The sequence below is a fragment of the Myotis brandtii genome, unplaced genomic scaffold, assembly GCF_000412655.1.
Source record: "Myotis brandtii unplaced genomic scaffold, ASM41265v1 scaffold43, whole genome shotgun sequence".
NCBI classification, from domain to species: domain Eukaryota; kingdom Metazoa; phylum Chordata; class Mammalia; order Chiroptera; family Vespertilionidae; genus Myotis; species Myotis brandtii.
The window spans coordinates 5,072,551-5,097,154 of record NW_005366455.1 but is presented as its reverse complement, the minus strand read 5'-3'; the positions used below and the strand labels follow the sequence as shown (position 1 = coordinate 5,097,154).

General features: G+C 35.9%; 1 protein-coding gene across 2 annotated transcripts in view; it reads right to left on the bottom strand.

Annotated features, from left to right (window-relative positions):
* Positions 1 to 262: 262 nt before the first annotated feature.
* RAPH1 (Ras association (RalGDS/AF-6) and pleckstrin homology domains 1) overlaps positions 263 to 24,604 on the bottom strand; it is a 45,454-nt gene continuing 21,112 nt past the window's right edge. Inside the window, exons 5-16 of one of the 2 annotated variants that reach the window (XM_014546098.1) lie at positions 24,364 to 24,438; positions 16,698 to 16,775; positions 16,116 to 16,275; positions 13,585 to 13,706; positions 12,039 to 12,155; positions 11,879 to 11,944; positions 10,648 to 10,791; positions 9,680 to 9,790; positions 5,268 to 5,366; positions 3,926 to 4,046; positions 2,787 to 2,929; positions 263 to 1,049 (exon numbers count right to left, since the gene is read on the bottom strand). In XM_014546098.1, coding sequence (XP_014401584.1) covers positions 1,032 to 1,049; positions 2,787 to 2,929; positions 3,926 to 4,046; positions 5,268 to 5,366; positions 9,680 to 9,790; positions 10,648 to 10,791; positions 11,879 to 11,944; positions 12,039 to 12,155; positions 13,585 to 13,706; positions 16,116 to 16,275; positions 16,698 to 16,775; positions 24,364 to 24,438 — 1,254 coding nt within the window. In that variant the 3' untranslated portion in view covers positions 263 to 1,031. The other variant, XM_014546097.1, reaches the window with a different exon arrangement.

Genomic DNA, 24,604 nt, shown 5'->3' with positions numbered 1-24,604 from the left:
GGTGGGGGTGGGAGAGGAGGCGAAGGCTGGGAGGCCGTGTAGGGGCTGACTAGTTTAGGTTGTGGGGATAAAGGGGGCATAAGTGAAGTGTAGGATCGATTCATAGAGTCCATTCTGGCCTAAAAGGAGTACAAAAGGGGGGTGAGAGAAAACATAGCAATAGTTACAGATGTCAGCTGTGAATGGGTAAAAATAAAAGGCAAGGACTCGGACATGCATGAAAAGGCGCAGCAGCTGTGACCATAAAGATGAGCAAGGCAGGAAGGCTAAAATCTGGCTCCCTGGGCAGCGAGGGCCAGGGGAAGTCTGTTTATCCAACAACATTTTGAAATAACTCGACTGCCCAACAATCTAGGAACAGCTTCCTGCTGCAGTGCTGTCTGATGGTGGCGGGCTGTTCCAAGTGGGAGCCCGCCCTCTGAGCACTGCCCTACCCAAACTCTGGCAAGGGGAGATGTGATGGCTGAGTTCAGTTTCAGTCCATGACTCATCCACATGAGGCAGGTGCCCTGGCTGGGTTTAGGAGTGCTGATGGAGGGCCTTCTGAGAATGAGGATGGCTTTTTGATGCTAATAAGCTGACACTGAGTGTAAGAATGCTCAGCGGGCGTGCAGTCACACAGGAGTGAACGAGCTTGACACACACACACACACACACATGCTCATGTGAGACACATCCAACATACACAGAAGTCCAGCAATGCAGGTAAAGAGGGCATTCTTTACATTTTACTGGAAAATACACAAAGAAATGCTTCATAAACATCACAGCAAAAGATCATAACAATATCTGACAGAAAAAGGCAGAAGACAATGAGAAGAAAGTTTGGAAGGCTAAAGGAAATGTATCAAGAAAGGGGAGCTAGAATTTGCCAACAACCTGCTGGCCAGCCCATCGAGCACCTCTTAGCATGGCCCAAATTATCACCTTGAGTCACTGATTTCATGGAACTCCTCATGCATGGATGTGGTTCAAGGATGTTTGAAAAGAGCAGAGGAAGGACCCTTGTTTAATAACTTTGGGTACATCTTTTAGGCTCTTTGAATATCCTATGAAGATCCAAGTTAAAACCATTTGTTTTCAATTATGAATGAAATCTAATTAGCATGTAGAAAGCTGAGGTTAGTGAACTAGAAGGCTCATTACAGGGCTGAATTCTATTGCTCATCAGGACACTCGAATGCTTCTTTTAAAATTGCACATCAAAGTAAAAGCATTAGTCTGCAAGACTTGGTTACAGGAGTCACCCAGGTTAGTGTGTTTCCATAAAGCAGCCCCTGACCTTAACTTGACCCTGTCTTGGCTGCTGCAGGGGTGTAGACCTTAGCTGTGCTGGCCTTCTCATTTGGCACCTGAGACTGAGGTAACAGAAGAAACACAAGAGGATCAAGACTCAAACACATCGTCACTGCTGCACTTCAGGGCGCACGCTCCTGAAACTGCAATGAGAGTGCCCTGCTGGATCACGGGCATGTGATACTGTTTTCCTTGGCCTTTCATTTAAAATGCACATGGATAGCACCATTAAACACATAGTAAGGTGAAGACTTTTCTCCAGATGTCTGCAGTGTAAACCTGCTTCTCTACTACATACATCGAGTAATTAGCACCAGAAAGGGGGCCACTCTATCACATTAAGTGGAAGAAAGGAGAGGACTATTTCTTAAAGTTTCAGCCTCTGATAAGGAAGTTAAACTATAAGTGCTTTGAGAATTTAGGCCATTAGAACCACTTCTCAAATATTTACTTCTAAGAGGCCTCCACATTGGGTTACTAATGCCTCCTCCACCCTCCCGAGGACTAAATATTAAAATTAAGGAATAAACCGGGGGAAAACCATTTAATTCTCATTAGTGAATGTACTTGCATAAGTGATTCAGACCAAAAGAACAGAAAAATCAAAATTATTATTGGGTAAAAACAAAATGGTCAGGTCAAATGTGCCACTGGGTCCTCAGCAGTGGCGTGAGCAGGTGAATGCGGCCAGGACACCCGCGCTCTCACATTTCAGAGGCAATTTGATATGGTGTTTTACAATCATCTAAAGAACTCCATTTTTTTTTTTTGCATAGTCTTGCAATAATTACACTTGTCCTTCAGTGGCACTGAACAAGCTATTATGCAAGGCTTAGGGATCCAAAATTTTAAGGGGATTAATTTCAATGTAGCCTTCCACATATACCATAATTGGAGAAAATTCATCAATGTGTAGAGAAATGTCAAAAAGCATAGAAGAAAAGAAGATAAAGGAGCCTGAATAACTAAATTAATAATACATAAAGAAACACTCAACCATTCGCAGCAAGATCAGGGCACTGGCACTGAATGGTGTTGCTCTACTCAAACTGACTTAGGAGGAGGAGGAAATCAATATTTCTTAAAATGTGAGCCACTGAAAAGGAGTTACACTGCCAGGGTTTTTTGTTTGTTTTTCCAAATCACAATCACTAGAGCCCATTCACAAATACTCATTTCTGAGGAGAAACCAAAGAAAGAATATATCATGTAGAGCCAAGAAAGATTCCTAATACAGTGGGGCCTTGACTTACGAGTTTAATTCGTTCCCAGACCGAGCTCGTTAAGGAGCTCGTTAACTCAAATTACTCATCAACTCAATGCAAAAAATTGGCCGAGAGACAGCTGGTATCTCAAAAAACTCGTTAGTCGGGACACTCGTTAGTCGGGACACTCGTAAGTCAAGGCCCAACTGTAAAGGAATAAAAGAGCAGCAAGCTAAACCCACACAACACCACAGGTTTTTCTCTACCGATGACCACAGGTGTTACCTTGCTGGACTCTTCCAGCTGCGTGCCTCGTTTCCAGGCCTCGGAGAAGATGGAGCTCACGATGCTTTGGGAACGGACGTGTCCCGCTGGCTGGGAGTCGGACACCCCACTGTCAGACTGAGTTGAGTGATTTGACTGAGACTCTGTTTAAAATAGATTTTCAAAAACAGTATGACATATGTCAGTATTCTGACAGTGTGAATATGTATGTTCAGACAGATCTTTTGCACAAGACCAGGTGCTTTATAGAAGAGCAAAAAGTTACTTTTATGCATTTCATATAAAGCACCGCCCATATTTTCCACTAGAAAACTTCCCTTTACCTTAGGGGCTAATAGGAAATCTTGATTCTTTTAAAACAGTTCACCATGAGACACTGATAATTACAATAAAAGGCTCATATGATATTATTGGTATCCTGCCAATCTATCTTGGAAGAATTCCTAGCAAATAAGAAAATGAACCATCAATAGAGCAGTGAATTTTTTTTTCTTCAATTTTATCTTCATTACATCAAAATTCAATTTTTTTATATATCCCTGCTCCAGGCCATCGCAGAGAGTACTCACTTATGAATTCAGATCTATACGTGATGTTCACATCCTGACCCAGCAATGAACAGTACTTAGAATTTGACTCCCAAGTGGGAAGTGTGTTTCCTAGGGCTTAGGTATTGGCACCACAGGGCAGCAGCTGCACTGAGAGCCTGGCCTCCTGGCAAGGTGCGAGGGCAAGTCTTCAGGGGAGCTGGGAATGGCTGAGGATACAGTGTAATCTGAATGACTCCAGGGCGAGGGGACTGGGAAGGTTATTTTACTGGACTCCAAGTCAGTAAGATTACCATGCAGAAGCACCTAGCTCAGTGCCTGACATCTGGTAGAGATGCCAATGTTACAGCTAGTCCTATCCATTCACTCTATGAGATGTGGATATTATTAGATTGCCCAGGATATTGTCCCCTCTAGCAAGTAAAAAAAAAAAAAAAAAAAAAAAAAAAAAAGCTCATGTACCTATTTATTATAATTTAGAAATTAGGTTGGCTGTTTTTTAGGAATCATGCTGAAGCAACCAGGTCTACTAGCACTCTACAGGGACACCTTCATATTGCTAGTAAACTGTGCACTGGCTTTTCACATTACCTGGGATGCTGGAAGAACTGGATCCTGATTTAATGCTGGAGCTGGATAAGGAAGTCCAATCACAAGCAGACTCTGTCCTCTTTAAGGCTTCTTGGTAGTTCATGTAGAGCTGCTTCCCATACTAAACAGAAGCAGTAAGTGAGGACATCTGAACTTCACAGGGCATGATACAGCCGGGTAAGGCAGGAAAGGGGGTACATTTCCGTTTACTGATTCATAGTCTGTATTAAAATTAATACCTAATAATCCTTCAAAAATACTTTTAATACCAGTAAATTATAATCTCTTATTTTTCTTCATTTTTACAAAGGCAGCAAGAAGTTAACACCTGATTGTATTCATTATCAATATAAAGTTTTTTTTCAGTTATTCCTCAAGCAACTTTGATTTTATAGCTATAATAAATTTTATTTCCAATTACTTAGTATAATCATCTTCAAAATGTGCTTTAAAAGATTTTTTTTTAAGATTTACTTTTTTTTATAGAGCAGTTTTAGATTCACAGCAACACTGAGAGGAAGTTCCAGAGATTTCCCATATGCTCCCAGCCTCTAACATGCACAGCCTCCCTATTACCAACACTCCCCACCACAATGTACATTTGTTACCATCAATGAACCTACATTGACATCATCATCACCCAAAACCCGTAGTTGATCTTAGGTTTACTCTTGGTGGTATACATCCTATGGATTTGGACAAGTGAATAATGACATGTACCCATCATTATAGTATCATATAGAGCAGCGGTTCTCAATCTGTGGGTCGTGACCCCTTTGGGGGTCGAACGACCCTTTCACAGGGGTCGCCTAAGACCACCGGAAAACACATATATAATTACATATCGTTTTTGCGATTAATCACTATGCTTTAATTATGTTCAATTTGTAACAATGAAATTGGGGGTCATCACAACATGAGGAACTGTATTAAAGGGTCGTGGCATTAGGAAGGTTGAGAACCACTGATATAGAGTGAGTATGAATATTTTCACTGCCCTAAAAATCCTGTACTCCGCTTATTCATCCACCCCCCAAAGCAATTTCTTTTGTCTAGGCTGAATTCTGAACATAAGAATCATATAATACATGCTCCAAAGCCAAATAAATCACCTTTGACGCTATACAAGCTTTTACTAGCAGTATTATTCCATAGATACATACCAACTGTTAAAAGTTTATGTCTAGCCCCAAAGAAAAAAAGATATTTAAAACATAAGGCCTGAGAAAACCAGACACTGGCAAAATCATAAACATGAAACAACCGGAATAATTATCATGACAATCAAAACCATATAATTAAGTACCTCATTGTTCTGTCATCAAACTCAAAGAAAACTTACCTTTGCAATGCGGATACCATTGACCCACTGGTGCAGGGTCCTCACATCATCACAGCAAAGGTATTTGATGTACTGAGATTTCTTCTGGATCTGTGGGTGCTGCAAGGTTAAAGACAAAGTCCTACTAAGTCTGCTGGAGAACTAAGTGTAGTCTTCAGGTGAGGGCTGGACGGCGGGTGACTGACCTGACCTTGACTGCAAAATGCAAGTGCTAGCACAGATGTAAGTTGTTTTAACTCCACTGGGCCACAACCACTTGTTCTCTGAGAAGAAAACCCTAAATCACACTCAGTTTTGGATGTAATGACTGTTTATTATGACTTCTCTTTTCAGTTATTCTGAACATTTTTTAAAATGGCTATATTTTACCTAAAGTATTTAAATTATGTTCAATTATAAGAGGTTTTAAAAATTCTCTAACCATATTCGTTTGTTGTGGAAACCCATGAAATCAATAAAATAAGCAATTTGAATAAGTTAACACTGCAGCAGGAATATGTGGCCACCACTATAAGTTGTATATCTGCATTGTTAAAAGATCAGTCTCTCTGGTCTACAGTGAGAGAAATGTAAATTCATTTATTCTATTCTACACACTGCTTTAGAGCTCAGTTCCTATGATAAGACATTTAACACCAATTTAGTTATTGAATGCTACAGTCAGTTTTAACCATCACCCCTCAACAATAAGAGGTTAGCAAAACAATATCTAACAGTTTTTTCTCCTGATAATATAGGCTCCACAGCCTTGTCTTGGAATACATGCCCTTCTCCTCATGAATCACATTAAAATAAACCACCATAGCAACCTTGAAAGAGCAGAGGACAGGCAGAAGAGCGTGTACTTTTCTATAAGAGGAGGAAGGGGAATTTCATTCATTCATTCATTCATTCATTCATTCAACAAATTGTTATTGAGCTACAACTATTTGCCAGATGCTTCAAGTAGATGTTGGGATACAAAACAGAAGAGGCCACAGTTTGTGCAGAAGATAAAATGGGCTGACTGAAAAAGCTTTCTTTGGTGTTGCCAACTAGGGCTAAAAGAGCTGTTCTCCATCTCCTGCTTCCCTGAGACACTGCTCACCAGCAGGGTTCAGACATCTGAACAAGGGGCTACAGGATGGCTCTGAACCTTTATCCCTACTCCTCCCTTTATGGTGATTTACAAACTGTTCTTGACTAATTCCTTCCATTTCCTGAGAGTAGGGCTAAAACCAAGGGTGTTCCACTGTAGCGGTGGCCCTGCCTGAGAGAGTGTGTCTTCTCTACACAAAGGGAGTGTTTTTATCAAGACAACATCAGAGAATACCAAAGAGAAATTATCCTTTATCCTTCTCTCCTCATCTCTAACCTGAGAATCAAAGTAACACCCTGAAAAGTATTATGATATGATTGTTTGAGTATTTGCAGACTACTTGCTAGTTTAAAATGCATTTTAGGACCTCAAAAATTCTCAACCTCCCGTGTAATAAAGGCATTCATTCTATAGCCTTCATATGGTCATTCAGGCTTTGTGCCAATATCGCAGGAGAATGCCTGTTCCACTAATATAATGTTATTTTATTAAAAGTGGCGTTTATTGAGCACTTACCATGCACCAGCATTATGCTAAATATTAGCTCATTCCATCCTCATGAAAACCCTATGAGTCACATATAATTACCTCCACAATCTGAGAAGAAATGGAGGCCCAAAGGGGTGAGGACCGCATTCAAAGTTATTTGCCAACAAGTGAAAGAATCAGGATTTGAAATCGTGCAATCTCGTTTCAGGATCCATGCTATTAAACATTATGCCACACTACTGCCTCATAAATGGTGGAATCTTCTTCCCAATTTGCTGCCTCTCTTCTCTTTTCCGTAATATTATTCCACCACTTTTAAAATTGCACAAGAGCTAAGAGCAAGTATGGAGGAGACAGTCTTTGCTAAAAATCAGAAGCTTTGCATTTAAATTATTAAATACTCCAAAGAGAACATACAATGAAATTACTTCCAAAACAAATGAATAGCTACACCAAAAGTAATTATTTCACTTCTAAAATGATGGTGATTTGGAATGTTTGCATTCTTTAATAAAAGGTAAAAATTTTGAGAATAAAAATATTTAAAAATATAATAAATTATGGATTACTATTGTGCTATTTGATTATTTTTTTTGTTTATGCCAAACATTAGATTGAGACTGATAATTTCTAAAACTCTGTAATTAAAAGTGATGCTATAAAATCACAGTCCAAGTGCCAAAGGAATACCACTGAATGTATACTCACCATTTATTACTTTGGAAACACATATAGACTTGAAAATTACTTCCCTCAACTAACATGCAAGAAGTAAAAAAATAAAAACATGTAACATTCTACCCACTCTAACACTTTTGATCCTTCTAAACCTCAAAAAAATAACCCCTTAGAACAAAAATATTCTTAACCTAAGAATTTTATAAGCTGCAAAAGGAAGTAAGATAATACTGCAATAAATAACAACTGTTGGCGAGGATGTGGAAAAAAGGAAACCCTTCAGCGGTTCTCAACCTGTGGGTCACGAACCATGAAAATACATCCTGCATATCAGATATTTACATTACAATTCATAACAGTAGCAAAATTACAGTTATGAAGTAGCAACGAAAATAATTTTATGGTTGGGGGTCACTACAACATGAGGAACTGTATTAAAGGGTCGCGGCATTAGGAAGGTTGAGAACCACTGCATACTGTTGGTGGGACTGTAAATTGGTACAGCCACTATGGAAAACAGTATGGAGGTTCCTAAAAAAATTAGGAATACAGTACCATATGATCCAGCAATCCCTCTGCTGGGTATCTATCCAAAGAACATGAAAACACTAATTTGAAAAGATATATGCACTCCTGTGTTCACTGTAGTATTATTTACAATAGCCAAGATACGGAAACAACCTAAGTGTCCATCGACAGATGGGTTTTCTGGGTCACATGTGATGCCTGAACTGTAGTGGCCATCTGTGACTATAAAGTGAGCCAGCCTGAGAATAAGCTGATATGTGGAAATGGGACAGGGAAAGACAGAAAGAATTTAGGTTCTCACTGACAATCTGAGTCGTTAAAATAACCAACTCTTACTGTCATGTAATAAGATCCCCCAAACAAATTTTACTTACATGGGTTAAGTTTATTAGTATTTACTTTACAAGAAATTAAAAATTAAAATACAAGAATATACAAATACACATTTTACTACCTAAGAGAGCAAAGATATCTTCACATGTCATATAACCCCTCTGAAAACTCCATTATACATCTGTGAGAGAATGTGAGTGTAAAAAGCAAACAAATTATGTTTTTATGTTTAAGTAATTATGAGGACCCCTTGTCAGGTCCTCAGGGACTCCTAGGGGACCTTAGACCTCATTTGGAAAATTGCTGGATTAAGCTACTTTCTACTGACTTAAAAATCATTTGCTGCTGTAACCTAAAAGATACAGCGGTATTCTCCAAGAAAGGATTACCTACAAAAGGGTTACTGTTACAATACACCTAATTTTATCAAAGCAATAAAAACTCTACACCAAAACACTAAACAAACACCACTACCACAAACCCAAATGACAATTCTCAGAAAAGCAAAATCAAACAATGACATAAACATGTAGACCTAATAGCTACCAAAGGGTTACTAGGATGGAGCTAATGATAAAGACATAATCATCTCCATAATTATCCAGGATTTTTACAAGTTGTTTTTATTAGTGTCCCTACAGATCACTAAAACTTCACTAAAAATATCAGTTCTTAAAGTACAGATATAATTGGTGTGAGTAGCTAAAAATTTTGTATAAAGGAGAGGGGGAAAAGCCCTAAAAACAACTCAGACAGGCAATAATACCTGCATGGACTACCTACATGCATGGATTACCAGGGTTACAGTTGTGTGTGTGTTTCGGGGGGGGGGGAGGAGACAATAATTATTTATGGACCAGATGAGAGCCAGTCCACTTTGACCACAGTGCCCCCTGATGGTTCTGCTGAGTAAGTACAGAAGAAAAACAAAACCACATAAAATTTTATGTTCCACATTTATTTGGCTCTGATCTAAGTTTTCCTAAAATAAGCCTGGCTACGAAATGAAAGCCTCAAATTTATAATCTAATCTATTATATATATTATGAGTTAAATATATTTGAAGTACAGAATAGTTTATGATCTAGTATCCATTTTTTAGTGGCATCAATCTAATAAGAGCTACTTAGCTAAGGATCAGCTGTGGTATAGCACATTATTCACTATCCTTCACTATTCCCTTAAAAATCTACAGAAAAAAGCAAAACCAGTATACTTGATGAAGATCCAAACTATTCTAAAATGTCCAATAACACAGTCTATGTCTAACATCAATTAAAATTCTTAAAAAGAGATACATGTTTACCTTCAGCACCAGACAACAGTCCGTCGGGGCTTTGTATTTGTTCCGATAGTCCTGTCCGTAATAAACATTGACATGATCCAGCTGGAGAAAGCATACCAGATCCCGAGAAACCTAAGATAAAACACAGCCAAACGGATAAATTAACAATAATGTGTAAGCAAGCAAATATCATAACTGGTAACAGTTTCTAGTAGAAAAATCAAAATTTTACCACGTAGAAATTACTGCTATTTTACAGAGGACAAGACAGTGAGATTCTCTAGAAATGTTTCTTTTTTAACCCATGATGCAACAAAAAAGGCCATCCCTTTTACTAACTGTCTTGCCATTTACAATTAACACTGACTTGCTTGGAAAAGGGTGGCATTTTAAACAAACTTTAACTATGGTATAGTATATTAAAAATAATCTAGTATAGTAGAGCTCTCTGGAAAGAACAAGAAAATAATGCAGTTCAGTGTCTGTCCACACATATCTCAAGCACAGTGATTCTCAAGTCGGGGTTTCCTTACCAGTTAAATAGGGGCAACAGTAGGTACTTCTTGGGGTGGCAGTAAAGATTGGAAGAAGTGATAGAGTGAGGAGCTTAAAACAGTGCCGCCGCCCCCCCCGCCCCCTCCCGTAAGCACAAAAGCGACAGGTAAGGCTGAAACATCCATAATCCCAGAAAGCTATTCTCCCCAAACAACAAGCAGCAAAAACTACTCTGGTAGAAGTCCCAAAAAATAATACATATAAGGATGGTTTCAAATTTAGCAAGAGAATGGAGATGGGCCCAACTAATGGGCAGAGAGTGAACATTTTCAGGTTTCTTCTTCTTTATAACAGATCAGTAAACAAAGCAATGTTCTGTGTCCTACAGAAGTTGAAACAAATCAGAGCCTGGATTCACCTTGTCAGCACACTCACTACAAATTAAAATCAATTAGCACAATGAAGAAACTCAAAAGCCAGCAGAAGGGACACACCTTCGCTTTTCCTTTAGGGACATAGTAAATACCAGATGCTCGCAAGAGAAAGTAACGCTTTTTCCAGGACTTCTTGCCATCATCTTTCAACCAAAGGACTCCTTCAATTTCTGGTATAGTTACAGAACTTCCACAAAAACATTCCTAAAAGATGATAATTTGGAAAGACATATAATTCTTGGATTCTCAGAACAAAGTTGTGTTTACTCTTGTAAAATGTATGACACTGTAATTAAACCAAAGTGGCTTTGTATTAAAACCATGCTGTTAATTATACCTCAATTAGAACTTTTTATTGTAACATAATATGGATTTATTTTAGAACTTCTATGGCAGTCCCTGTGAAATTTTACCTAATATACAGTTTTGAAGAAACAGATGAAATGTCAACTGAGTTGCATGTAACGACACTTAAATGCATTTGTAAACAGCAGTTATACTAAATTTAATAAAAGTGTCAGAACTAACATAAGCATTGAACTTTATATTTATCCAAATTAATAACACATTTAGATTAGCTGTCAAGCTAAATAGGAATGCATTTTAAAAGAAAGCAACATGCTAAGTGAATGATTACAAAAAGCAACCATGTATTTAGTAAAAGAATTTTAGAAATACTCACTAAAGATTAACATAGGACATATGGAGCCTAAATTAATTTCTCTCTCCCTGAAGTACAGAAAAATTAGGAATTATAAAAAGGATTTTTCTTAATTGTAGTGAGTACCATATAAAAAGCTGAGTGCTGATCTTCACTTTCCTAATTGCCTTGTTGTAAGCAAGCATTTATTCAGGTTTTCAAACATATGAACGTCTTTGGTCTTAATGCTCTTAAGTTAACAAAAGCCAAAAATTCAATATGAATTTGTTTTATTATTCTTCAAAATAAGGAGATGTATGTATTTTTAAAAATGATTATGCATGTAAACATTCAGTAAGACTACGGCTTGAAATATTTTGTAAACAGCTATTTATATTCAAATTTCTCTCTGGGTAAGCAGATAAACAGCACAATCATATGCTTCATTGACCTGCCTTTTCTCCCACTCATCAGCTCCCAAAAAGCTCATGTCCCTTTTAGTACACCAGCTGAACTCTCTCCACCAGGCTATAGAAAAATAGAGTCTCCTCTAGTTACACTGCAAAAATAAACATACTTCATTGACATAACTGACTTAAAAAAATGGTGGTTAATATTTTAATATTATAATGGGAGAGTGAAGAGTCATACCTCCAACAGCACTTCTTTGTTTCTATCTGCCATCTCAGCTGTTTCCTTTTTCCCCAGAAGATAGTTCTGGAAAAATGAATACGTGAAAGTTAAAGGATAAACACATTCTATTATTCCCTTGACACAAGAGCATATGTGATTTCTTCTAGAGACATAGCACCTCTGTGTCAGTTTCCGGCTGTGTAGAGGAGAAGGAACACTCTTTGGAAAGCAACCTGTGCAGGGACACCATCATTAAATGGCTAACAGTGGCTTCCTCCTTACCTTCCTCATTCACCTTGACCTACTCAATGTAAGTGCTCTCCCCCAAATCCTGAGGTAATACTACATGCAACAATATTATGTTTTGATATATCTAATGAAAGTTGTGTTTACAGGACCTGAAGGGTTTACAAATTAAGTATGACAAAGAAAGCAAATTTCCTTAAAATATGCTGAGCTTAACTGATGCAGATGCAGAAAATGTAATTCTATGTTCTGGGTTTTAAAGAAGAAATCCCAAATTCTCTGAGACTACCATAATCTCATTTTGGTGACTCAACTAAAATATGAATTCTAATTATTAGCCTTATGAAAAAATTTTCAACAATCACCCATAAAAAGATCTATCCATATTCCCAAATGTGTATTCTTCACTTAAAATGTCCAGTAAAGATGTGTCATGATTAAGCCACCTGAAGGATGACTACTCAATACCTTTAACACTGCTACTATTTTCCCTCATTACTACTTTTTATAGTGGGGTTGTTTTCTCTTGCCTATTGATTTTTATAAAATACTAGAGGCTCAGTGCACGAGATTCATGCACTGGAGGGTGGGGAGTCCCTCAGCCCGGCCTGCGCCCTCTCACAGTCCTGGACCCCTCAGGGGATGTCCGCCGGGGATTGGACCTAAGCCAGCAGTCAGACATCCCTCTTGCAGTCTGGGGCTCTAGCAGTTCGGGACCCCTCGCTCCTTACCACCCGCCCATAGTGGAGGCAGGAGAGGCTCACGCCACTGCTGCTGCACTTGCTAGCTATAAGCCTGGCTTTGGGCTGAGCAGTGCTCCCCCTGTGGGAGTGCACTGACCACCAGGGGGCAGCTCCTGTGTTGAGCATCTGCCCCCTGGTGGTCAGTGTGCGTTATAGAGACTGGTCATTCCACCGTTTAGTCGATTTGCATATTACATTTTTATTATATAAGATAGGATTTGGGCAATAGAAAGTATTAACTCAAACATTGTTTTGAAATAAGCAAAGATGCCAAGTAAAGCAAGGTCACATGTATTAGTATGTGGAACCATTTATAATCAAGGTTACTAAGATCAAAAAATAATTTAAAAAACAAATCAAAATCTGAACTGGATAAATGGCTGAAATAGAGAAACTTAAATATGTAAGTACTTTTCTTTGATGGATAGAAACTCACCAAATAAATAGCTACTGAACACAGCTCTGGATTAGAGCAGAAACCTGGAAACTCCCTGGAGTTACTTCTGCTGCCCCAAGGGCTCACCCCATCCGGCTCTTTGGGCTGATAACCTCCCTCGGGCCTGACAACCGGGGCCCAGCAGTCCCTCCACCCTAGCAGTAGTGAATGCTCCCATGGGGTTTTACCACCACAGTATTCCAACCAGGTGGTTGCCAATCTTTTAACTCTATCAACTTAGTAATGACAGAACAATATAAGCATTTAAAAATAACAACCTCTGTGTTTTTGAGTCTCACCTGTGGATTTTTGAAAAGTGCATATTTTTCTATACGTTCCATAAACATAAGCCTGTTTTGACTATCTCTTGTCCAGTTAAGAAGATTTTCAACCAAGTTTTCATGGTCTTCAAAGATTCTCTCTGTCCCAAAATAAAATGACAGTACTTTGTTAGTATTCACCAGAATTGCATCAAATATATGAAACCATGCAAAATAATTCACAGCAGAATCACAGAATCCTTACTGACACTACAGTCCTGGGCCCTTAGAGATTTTCCACCTGTTTTCAAATAAGGGAACGTGCCCTAATGGTGGTAAGTGACTTTAGCAAGGTCACACGCCTGCTACATGGAAGAATTAGGACTGGAATCTAATTCTTCTTCTAGGTTTTCTTCAGCTTTCAGCCTTTTCCCATTCATCCTTAAAAAAGAATATGTTAGTTGCATATCATAAATTCTGATATTAAGTATTTCCAATAGTATTCAGTTCTTGTAATTTAAGAAATTTCCAAGATAATTTCTTCTTTGAGTCATGGGTTTTACTTTTAAACATAGACACATTTTCTAATTTCCAAATTAGGAACCAAAGCACATGACCTTTAGATTGAACATATATATTCAAAGAACCCATTTAGATACTAATTTTTTGAAATTTCTTGAAGTTGCTGATGGCTTCATACTTGAATTTTTAGAAATATTCCTCTTCTGCTGGAAAGAATGTATATTTTCCTGTAATTAGATAGTGTTCTAAATTTATTTCATAGATCAAACAAATTATTTTTCAAATCTCCTGTATCCTTTTTTGTCTGCTTGATTGTACTGATCATTGAAAAGGTTCTACTATGAAGGCTGACATGAGTTTCTCCTCGTAGTTCTGTCAACTTTTGCTTTATACAATTTAATGCTATTAGATAAAATTTAGAAATATGGTCTCTTACTAGTGAATATGTGTGTTCTCTTCATCTCTAGTAATGCATTTGCTTAGAGTCTATTTTGTCTGCTATTAACAAAGTTAATTACCTTTGTTTTGGTTAGTGTCTTTTCACATTACTTTTACTTATGTGTCTTTAGATAATAGGTCTTTTTTATAAACAGCAAACAGTTGCATTTTATTTATTCATCCTTTCTAATATTTGTTTAATTGAGTAATTTACATTTATCATAATTTGTTTCTACCAACTTATTTGGGCTCTTAGCCCCTTGTTTTCTTTTCTTTTATTCATTCAACAAATACTGAATGACACTAAATACATAAAATATTAAATTTTATTTTTCAAATACAGTTAACATTCACTATTATTTTTTATTAGTTTCAGGTGCACAGCATAATGGTTAGATAACCATATACTACTTTACAAAGTGGTCTCCTGATATTTCAAGTACCCACCTGGCTCTATATATACTTATTAATATTATTGACTATAGTCACTATGCTGAACTTTACATCCCTGTGACTATTTTGTGACTACTAATTTGCATGTAATCCCTTCACCCTTTTCACCTAGCCCCTCAACCCCCTTCCCCTGTGGCAACCAACCAGTCTGATCTCTGTATCTATGAGTTCACCTCATACTATAGTTGAAGCACTGTGCCATGTATATATGATTAAACAATAGTTACTTAAGACACCATAGTCAATTATATAAGAGGTAATACAGAAATATTACAAATGTGAGTCTTTAAAACTACGATCATAAAAATATTCCAAAACTAGCATCCGAACATTTTCTGTGTATCATAATGCTACTACATCTATGAACTCAAACAAGTTTTCTAATTAAGAAGAGTTATAGATGAGTATTACGAGAATACATTTTTATTCATGTTAATGATGGTCTAATAACTTATGACTTAGTTTTGGGAGTTGTGTACATATTCTCTGAGAGAAGGGGTTAATAATTATATTTTTTATTTATCTGTAAATTGCTGTGAATATTTAAAAATATAGTAAGTAGTAAGAGAAATGCAAATACATATTTTAAAATAGCAAGTTAACATTGATTACTGATTCAATTAAGTATGCTAAGAGAATTACTGCAAGATTTCTGTAATCATACAACTAATATTACAAAAAAAAGTTTTAAAAGTCAAGAATGATATAAAAAATGAGGATGTTTATAATTAGAAGACATCATACCAAACTACAAATCTTAGGAAACTAAGACATAATACACCTAGCTAAAAATAAGATATTTGTGCTTTATTTGTCCCCTGAAAATCAAATGCAGGAATAAAGACTTCAATACAAATGTGAATAAATTGGTCTTCAGTAAATGTGTTGATCTATGCAGTTCTTATTTGAAGGGAAATAGTATTTTGTTACCTTAAAAAACACACAAAAAGTTTGTTCTATAAGAAAATCTAAACTCAACTAGATTCCTCATATTCAAAGAAATCTCAAAATACTTGAAAAAAAAAAGATAATGTAAAAAGCCAAGTTTATATTATAGGGGATAAAATATAAATATGTCTCCAAGTGCTTTTACCAACACAAAAACTGTTAGAATTAAAAAGAAATTAAAAAGTAAGTGAAGCAATGAGATTACTAACCCATTTGTAACTCAGAGATGGTTTCTACCAGTGACCAGTCTAAACTGTAACCACAGTGGGATTTGTCCATCAGATTATCCAGCACTTGTCTCACCGTCTGTCTCTCATCCACCATCATTGTTTTAGAACTATCATCAGACATGTGGACTCTAATAACCAGCTATAAAAGGCAAAAAGAAAATTAAATGCAAACCAAAAATTAGACATTTTAGAAACTTCTTCCAACAATTGAATACTGCTCTTAGTAATGCCCTCAGTTAAATATAAATTAAAACAAACTTAAATTTATTATATAAAAATACTCTAAAATTAGGTATCAAATAACCTACATAAACAAATTTAAAGCCTCCTTAAAATTATAACAGGTAAGATCATAATAAGATTATTTTGTTTTACTCTGTTAGGGCAACTTAAAATCAGAAATTTACTTCTTTTAAAATGCATTTTATCCACAAAAAATACATGTGAAAAATATATTAGGAAGAAATACCCCTCTACCTCTCCATATCTTAGAGATACATTATATAAACAAGGCAATTTTTTATAAATCTGTAAAACTGATTTAAAAAATCCAAGTATCACCTTTTTCACTTGTGCCTCTTTAATTTTCTCTAGGGCAACTCTGATCTTCTCAGCTTTCAATTTTGCTGCTTGTTCTTCCTGTGAACAAAAGCACTTCAGATAAACTAATGCTAAAATAATGAGATTTTTAAAAGAAGTCTTTTTATCCTTAAGGATGTTGCTAGCATTGAATTTCAGCAAGAATATAACTTCACACAATTATATAAAGTATATTTTAAAAATAACCGTGTTCACAAAGTGAGAGCTCACATATAAACTTTTTTAAAGATGCAGACTTGAAGATCTCTTATTAGACTAGATTCCATATTCCAGAGAAAAAGAAACCTATAATGTAGTAGATTAATGAGTTTGATTCTGTCCATCTGAAGATGAATTTGGGGTTCTGGGCTAGGGGAAACATGAATGTATATAGGTTATCTGTGAGATTGCCAATTTGTTACACCTGCACAATACTTAACTGAATTTATTACCCCTCCAAAGCATGGGCAATCCATTTTTTGCATACTAATGTTTTGTTCTCTTACAATGAAAACATATCATCATAAAAATAACAAAACAAAACAAAAAATCCTAGTATCAATTTATCTGCAACCATATATAACTCCTTAATTAAAAAAAATGTAGGTACATTCTCATTAATATACCAATAAAAATAGAAGAGGCTACATTATATTGTAAGTTTTACTCTGCTTTGGAAAAAAACACACAATATAATCAATGTCTCATGTCAATAAACTCAAATTTATTTCCATTAATTCATTGATAATTTTTAAGTTAAATATAATTTTTCAAATATTTAATTTCTACTAACTTCTACTTTATAAAATTTAGATAAGTAGTAATAAAATTATCAAGAACTACAACTATACTTAAACCATTAGTCTATTTTTTTTCCTAAAACAACATATAGTGCTCTAATACCAGTACTTACCTGAACTTTCCAGCAATAGGCCATAGTACACTGTAGCATTAATTGCCAGTTGAAAACTCATGTAAGTAAACCTGTACTTATAAAGGATTACTTTCTAATTCTAAACTTTGATTTCTCTGGAAAATAACTAAGAAAAATATAAACTACCAGCTTGTAGATTCCTTTATTTAATATAAAATTTAAAAAAAAAACACACACACTAAAAACAACAACAACAAAAGAAAAACCTAATTATATCAGACAAACACTATCTGCTGTGGATTCTAATTAAAAACCACAACCCGTGTGTCATTCTTCATTAAAAATCTAAAGCTATCAGGGTAAAAAAACTCCCCGCAAAAGAGATTCACTGCTCTCCTAAATTCTGTTGGCTTTCCTGTTTCTGAACTGCTTTGCTTTCCTCTTCACATTCTAGGCTTTCTCCCCTCATTTCGAGCTTAGTATTTACTCACTACTCTGTGAAACAGAAAAACCAGTGGTTGGGGAAGACAAGTGGGCTTGTTTGTCAGAAATCTGATCCTTGTCAATGAAAGGAGTCAGGGAATTAACATAATAACCACCAAGGTCTGGAAATACTATCTGTAAACCCAATTAGACAGAAAACAAAGAACTTTATTTTAACAATGGAGAGAAGTAAGATAAAACTGAATTCTTAGACTATTATAGATATTTTCATTTGATTAAAAGATTCGATCATCCTATCCACACTTTATGCAAATAAACAACAGAATTATTGTTGATTATATATCTGAACAAGATTTTTTCTTAAGGCAGGTTATAAAATAAGAAAACTAAATTACTACTATAAATTTAAATCTCAAAGTCTGATGAGGAAAAACTGGTATGCAGAATCAATGCTTTGCATATTTGGAATATAAACATGAACTTCTAAAAGGCCAAATTCTTTTATATTATAATCAATATGCAGAAGTTAAAAAAAATTAAATGTCCTCAAAAGCGTAATACATTTTTAGGATAAAACATATTCAAGAGAATGAGAAGACAGCTATATACACTAGGAAAAATATTTGCAAAATATTTATCAGACATATCTGATAAAGAATTATGATCTAAACTATACAAAGAATTCTTAAAACTAACAAGTAAATGAACAACCCAATTTAAAAATGGGCAAAACACCTTAACAATGAGTTACACAGATACAAAAAGATACACATATGGCAAATAAGACTATAAAAAATGCTCAGAATCATATGTCATTAGGGAACTGCAAATTAAAACAATGAGATACCACTACACACCTATTAGAATGGCCAGAATTCAAAACACTGTAAACACCAAATGCTGGTGAGGTTGTGGAGTAACAGGAACTCTTATTCACTGCTGGTGGGAATGCAAAATGGTACAACCACTTTGGAGGACAGTTTGGTGGGTTCTTAGAAAATTAGACATGCTCTTATGATACGACCCAGCAATCATGCTCCTTAACACTTACCCAAATGAGTTGAACACTTACCTCCACCCAAAAACCTACATATAGATGTTTACAGTAGCCTTATTTATAAAATGACAAAACTTGTAAGCAATTAAGATATCTTTCAGTAGGTGAATGGATAAATTATACTGATTCCAGAAAATGAAATATTATTCAGTGCTAAAAAAGAAATGATCTATCCAGCCATGAAAAGACATGGAGGAAATGGAAAAGCATATCACTAAGTGAAAGAAACCAATCTGAAAAGGCTATACATTCCAACTATATGACGTTCTGAAAAAGGCAAAACTATGAAAACAGTAAAAAGATTAGTGTTGTTGGGGGTTGGGTAGAGGAAGGGGTGAACAGGTGGAGCACAGAATTTTTGTGGGGGTGAAACTATTCTAATAGTATGATACTCTAATAGTAGATATATGTCATTATACACTTGTCCAAACTCATAGAATGTACACCAGCAAAAGTGAAGCCTAATATAAACTATGGACTCTGAGTGATAATGATGTGTTAATATAGGTCCATCAACTGTAACAAATGTACCATTCTGGTGGGAGATGGTGATAATGGAGACTATGCATGTGTGGTGGTAAGTGGTATATAAGAAATCTCTTTACCTCCCTCTAAATTTTACTATAAAATATAAAGTCTATTCAAAAAAGGAATATAAGAATTCAAATATTACATCTGATATTGGTTATAAATTTTATTATGAAAATTTACTTTCACAACTCCCCTTTTAGTATATTATCTAGAACACAATCAGTGCTATCTTTTGAAGAAATGACATCAAAAGTATTTCAATTATAAGATTAGCTTAAACTCCCAGATCAGTTTCTGCTCCACAGGCCAACAGGAAAAAAGCTGATACACTGGAAGAAAGATTTAAAGAAACAAAAGACTCCAATAAATTCCATTAAAAAAAAAAGGAAAGAAAACAAGATACCTGCAACCAATGAACATACATTAAACAATGAGATTTCCTAGCCATCAATAAGAAACCATTTTTTCGGTAAAACAGCAAGGTAGGCTATTTGAACACCCAAATTTAGCTAATCTCCCATTTGCTTAACATATTACTCTTTGGTCTGTGTTAAAACTATCAAATTCAAATTTAAAAGCTAGCTTAATTTCAACCTAGGGAAATTTAAGTTCATTCTTCTCCAGTTTATTAACAAGAATGTCCTTGCTAGGAGCTTTTTGAAGAAACAATTAATCAAGATACCTCTAAGTTCTAGAGTTTGGAGCAAAAGTGGAAATAAAATGTTTATATCAAACTGCAAAATTCATAGTATTTTATTCTTCCTCACAAAGTTTGATTTCACCTACTTTATTTAAGTCATGATCATATCTTTTAACCACAACAAGGAAGAAACTGTTATAAGCTTATAGAGTATTGTGCAATATAGGAAAGATCAATAAATCTTTGCTAATGTACTTAGATTATATACTTAGAAGATATCCAATAGTTTATTTATAAAGGCAATGCAAATCTATGTTTACTATCTGCAACTCAAGTTAAAACAAAGAACAGAGCTTTATTCATCTCATGTTCTCTCCTTTCTGTTAAAGCCAGCAAACTCCGGGTTTAAGTCTTCTGCCCCTTATCTTTGGCCTATCCCTTTCTTCACCCTGTTTGTCCCATAACTATCCTAAATATATGTAAAAGATACCTCACACATATAATAACTGAACTTTCTTTCCTACCCCTTCTCTTACAAAAGCAAGAGACAACCTATTTTCTACCTGAAAAACCCCTGTGTGGCTATCAATAATCATCAAATGCCAAGCCTCCTCAAATTTACATCAGGGACAAAAACTCAGTGAAGATCTTACGATTAAATGAAAGCCAATGCTGTGGCCACAAAGTGTTAGAGCATTGTCTTCAGTGTAAAAAACAGAATACTTATAGAGTTACAGTTGCTAACAGACGGCTAGGGAATTCTTCAACTAAGAAATTATTAAGGCTTTGTGGGTTCAGAACAAATCTTATTGAAATTATGGGGCTAAAGAGAAGGTAGCAGTTTCTTTGGGATCTAGTTTATTTCACAGATTATAACAATAAACAAGCTATGTAAATTAAAAGAATTAAGAGAAAACTTGTAGTAGTAAAGAGTTTGATGCCCATGAAGTGGTCTATTCTAGAAAACTGTTTAGGGCCAAAATAGTAACTAGTTTACTTCTCTTAAAGAAATCATGCAACTGTCCTGACCGTGTAAGCTCAGTTGGTTAGAGCGTGTCCCAATACACCGTTTTGTGGGTTTGATACTCGTAAAGGTATAAACAGGAATCAACCAATGAGTGCATAATTAAGTGGAACAACAAATCAATGTTTCTCTCTCTCTCTCTCCCTTTCTCTCTAAAATCAATTTAAAAAAATAAAGCAAAGAAAGAAATCATGAAATTGATATGACTCTCACTGAGAAGAGAACTAACATTATCTGAACACCTTGAAACTTGTCACACACTAAATTAAGGCCCCAAAAGACTAATCTTTCTAAGATTATACTGGCAGCTACCAAGTGACTGCTTGCTCTTTACACTACAATATGACAGTTCCTTTTGTCCTAAGGGTTATAACACAAACTGTGGGATAGCAGTTAATAAACACTGCTTGTCAAAAATAAAAATTTTCACTTGGCCTGGATTGGTGAAAACAAAACAACAAAAAAACAAAAAACCCCACCCCTTCTTTTTGCTGCCCTGGCCTAAGCACAGTGCTGCTATGTACTGACCACTGGGTGTGACAATGTCCTAGTTTGGAAGAGAGCAGGTCAGAGGTGTGTCAGTAACCTGGACACATGTCCTCTAGGTAGGGAGAACCAGACGACCACACAGGAGCTATCCAAGAGGTATAACCTCATTTTAGCTTCACGACAGCCAGGTGCTCTGGTACAGAGGGCACTGACATTGAGAGGCCCCTGTGGCTCAGATTATCTAGAAGTTCTGCCACTTCATCCTTGACTCCATTCACTACCCCACCCTAAATATTTAGGTTCTATGCTACAGAATCACATTCCTGCTCAAATTTCTTACTGTATGAAAGCAGGATATTGACTATATACACCAGTAATACCACCACTGGGGTAACAGGAGATGTGATCTGAGGAGGGAATGGCTCTGATGCTGCAGTTGGCATCCCCATCACTTGGGCAGAGGGAGATGAGAAGTTACTGACTGCATTTATCCAAAACCTGCAAAGAACCACTCATTCTATGATAGAAACTGTTTTTGTTCACTGGCATATTGGGTTGTAAATGCTGTGTGGCACATAGTAAATATTTGTTGAATGAATGAAGTTATTCTCTTCAACAGTTTTAGGGGGGGAAAAATTAAACTCTTTAGCATGCTTGAATAATCTGCTTCCTGGCTACCTCTCCAAATCCAAATAAAGACACTCGTATATATATTTATTTTTTGACTATTGTGGCTCCAGCCCCGTTTTTCTTTCAGCTTCTCAAACGTGCCAAGTTCCGTTCTCCCTGGGACTGTCTACATGGACCTCTTCCCTTGACCCTCAAGATGGCTTTTCATCCTTCAAGCTTTAGATTAAATGCTACCAGAAGGGCCTTTTCTGATTTCACCATCTAAAGGCAATGCAGCCTCCCTTCATAGCACTTAAAACATGATTTAGAATTTGTCTACATGCTTGCTTGTTAATGTTTTTTAAATCCACCTTCATAAGAAGACTGTGAGCTCCTGAGGGAGGCGGGGGATATGTGGCCATTTTATACAATGTTATAGCTAGCACAGCACATGACTCAACAAATATTTGTTGAATAAATAAGCCATGGATATGGTTAAAAGTTGCACTTAATCTGTGAGCAGTGTAAAAAATGGACAAGAGGAGGGACAGGCAAGAATAAAGAGACAAGTGTAGTGGCTCTGGTAAGAGATTAAGAACTGGTTTTAGGGTGGTGGCAATGGGAATTAAACGGTAGGGTGAACTCAGTAAATCCTCAAGATAGCAAGTCCTTCACTAGAGCTGAGGTCGTAAGTAAAAAGAAGAAAGGCACCAAAAATGGTAGAGGGTTCAAACCTGGGCAACTGGGAGAATGGCAGGATTCTGAATAGAAATTGTGAGGCCCCAGGGCAAGGAAGTTAAAGACCTTCGGGATTGGTACTGGTAATCTTACAGGAAATGCCTGATGGCTATCTGAAAATTTGTTGCTCTCAGAGATATGATCTAGAACAGAGATGCTAGCTGAAGCTATGAGTTAATATTCCAGGTAGAGACAGTCAACAGAGAAGAGCTGAGGAAAAGGAAAGAATTTTGCTAAGGTTAGAAAGTACACGTCTATTATCTGCTTAGACTTCTACATTCCCTGATATTTAAGCTACTTCTAAGCCATTCCTAGATCTACTTCAAAGAGAGAAACTCAGGCAAGAGAAAGGGTTACTGCTGACTCTTGGATCTTCTCTTTGAGCTGCTTCTCACGGAGATTTTAATTTTAGCTTTACCATCTTTCACAAGTTTATATGGTTAAGAAAAAAATGAAATAAAAAATACCCTCTGATATAATAACTAACAAACATTACCTATCATTACTGTGAATATTCTTCAAAAACCAAGTCTGACATTCTTGACTTTAACATTATTTAAATAAGATAATAAAATAAAACCATGATTTAAAAAGAGGCAGAAAGCTATTTATAGTCAGCTTCCTTATTCTGTTTCCCTTAATTAATGATAACAATGGCTAAAAGATTTAAAATTGATGTAAAATACCAACCCAGTGAAAATCTATCTGGACCAATTCAAACTATTCTGAAATTGAAGAACTGAGAAATTAAAACTCAACATTCTCTTCCAATTTGATGAAGCTAATGTAAAGTAAGATTCTGTTTATATAAACAAATGTTTTAATTAAATGAGGTGCTGATAATATAAACAAGAATTAGAAAACAAAGTCGGCTGAAAAAAACCTCACAGCATAGATAAGCATTAGTAGTAAAAGTTAAACATTTTTAGACTTTCAAGTGAATTACAATGTTAAGCCAGAAAAAGTGCAATATACTTGTGAAGACTTTTAGGTATTTACAACAGTAAATTTTCAGTGAAAAACTAGTAAATTACTGCAAACATGTTCTATTCTTAATAGAACATATTAAAGTCAGTAAATAATTACCTTCAGTAAGAAAAAAAACAACCTCCTGTTCAGCACAAAGGTGCTGAAATAAGAAAGCACAATCTGAGAAATCTGAGAGCACAATCAAACCCAGAAATTGTATTCTACCTATAAGGCAATAAATATTTACATACAGGTGGAAAGAAGAGGTTTCACCTTGGTCAGCAAATGAGAAGGTTTTCCTGCAATGTTTCTCAGAAGAAGGGAGGTTTCCCTGTCCAAATAGGAGTGCTTGTACAGAAAGAGAAAAACAAAAAAAAAGGCGATAGAAGTCAGTGGAGGTTTTATGTGTTTAAAATATAAAGTAGACAAAGAATGATTCTCTATTATTAGCCTCATATCTTTCCCCTATACTCACTAAAATGTGTCTAAAAGAAATTTTTTCTAGGGGAGGAAA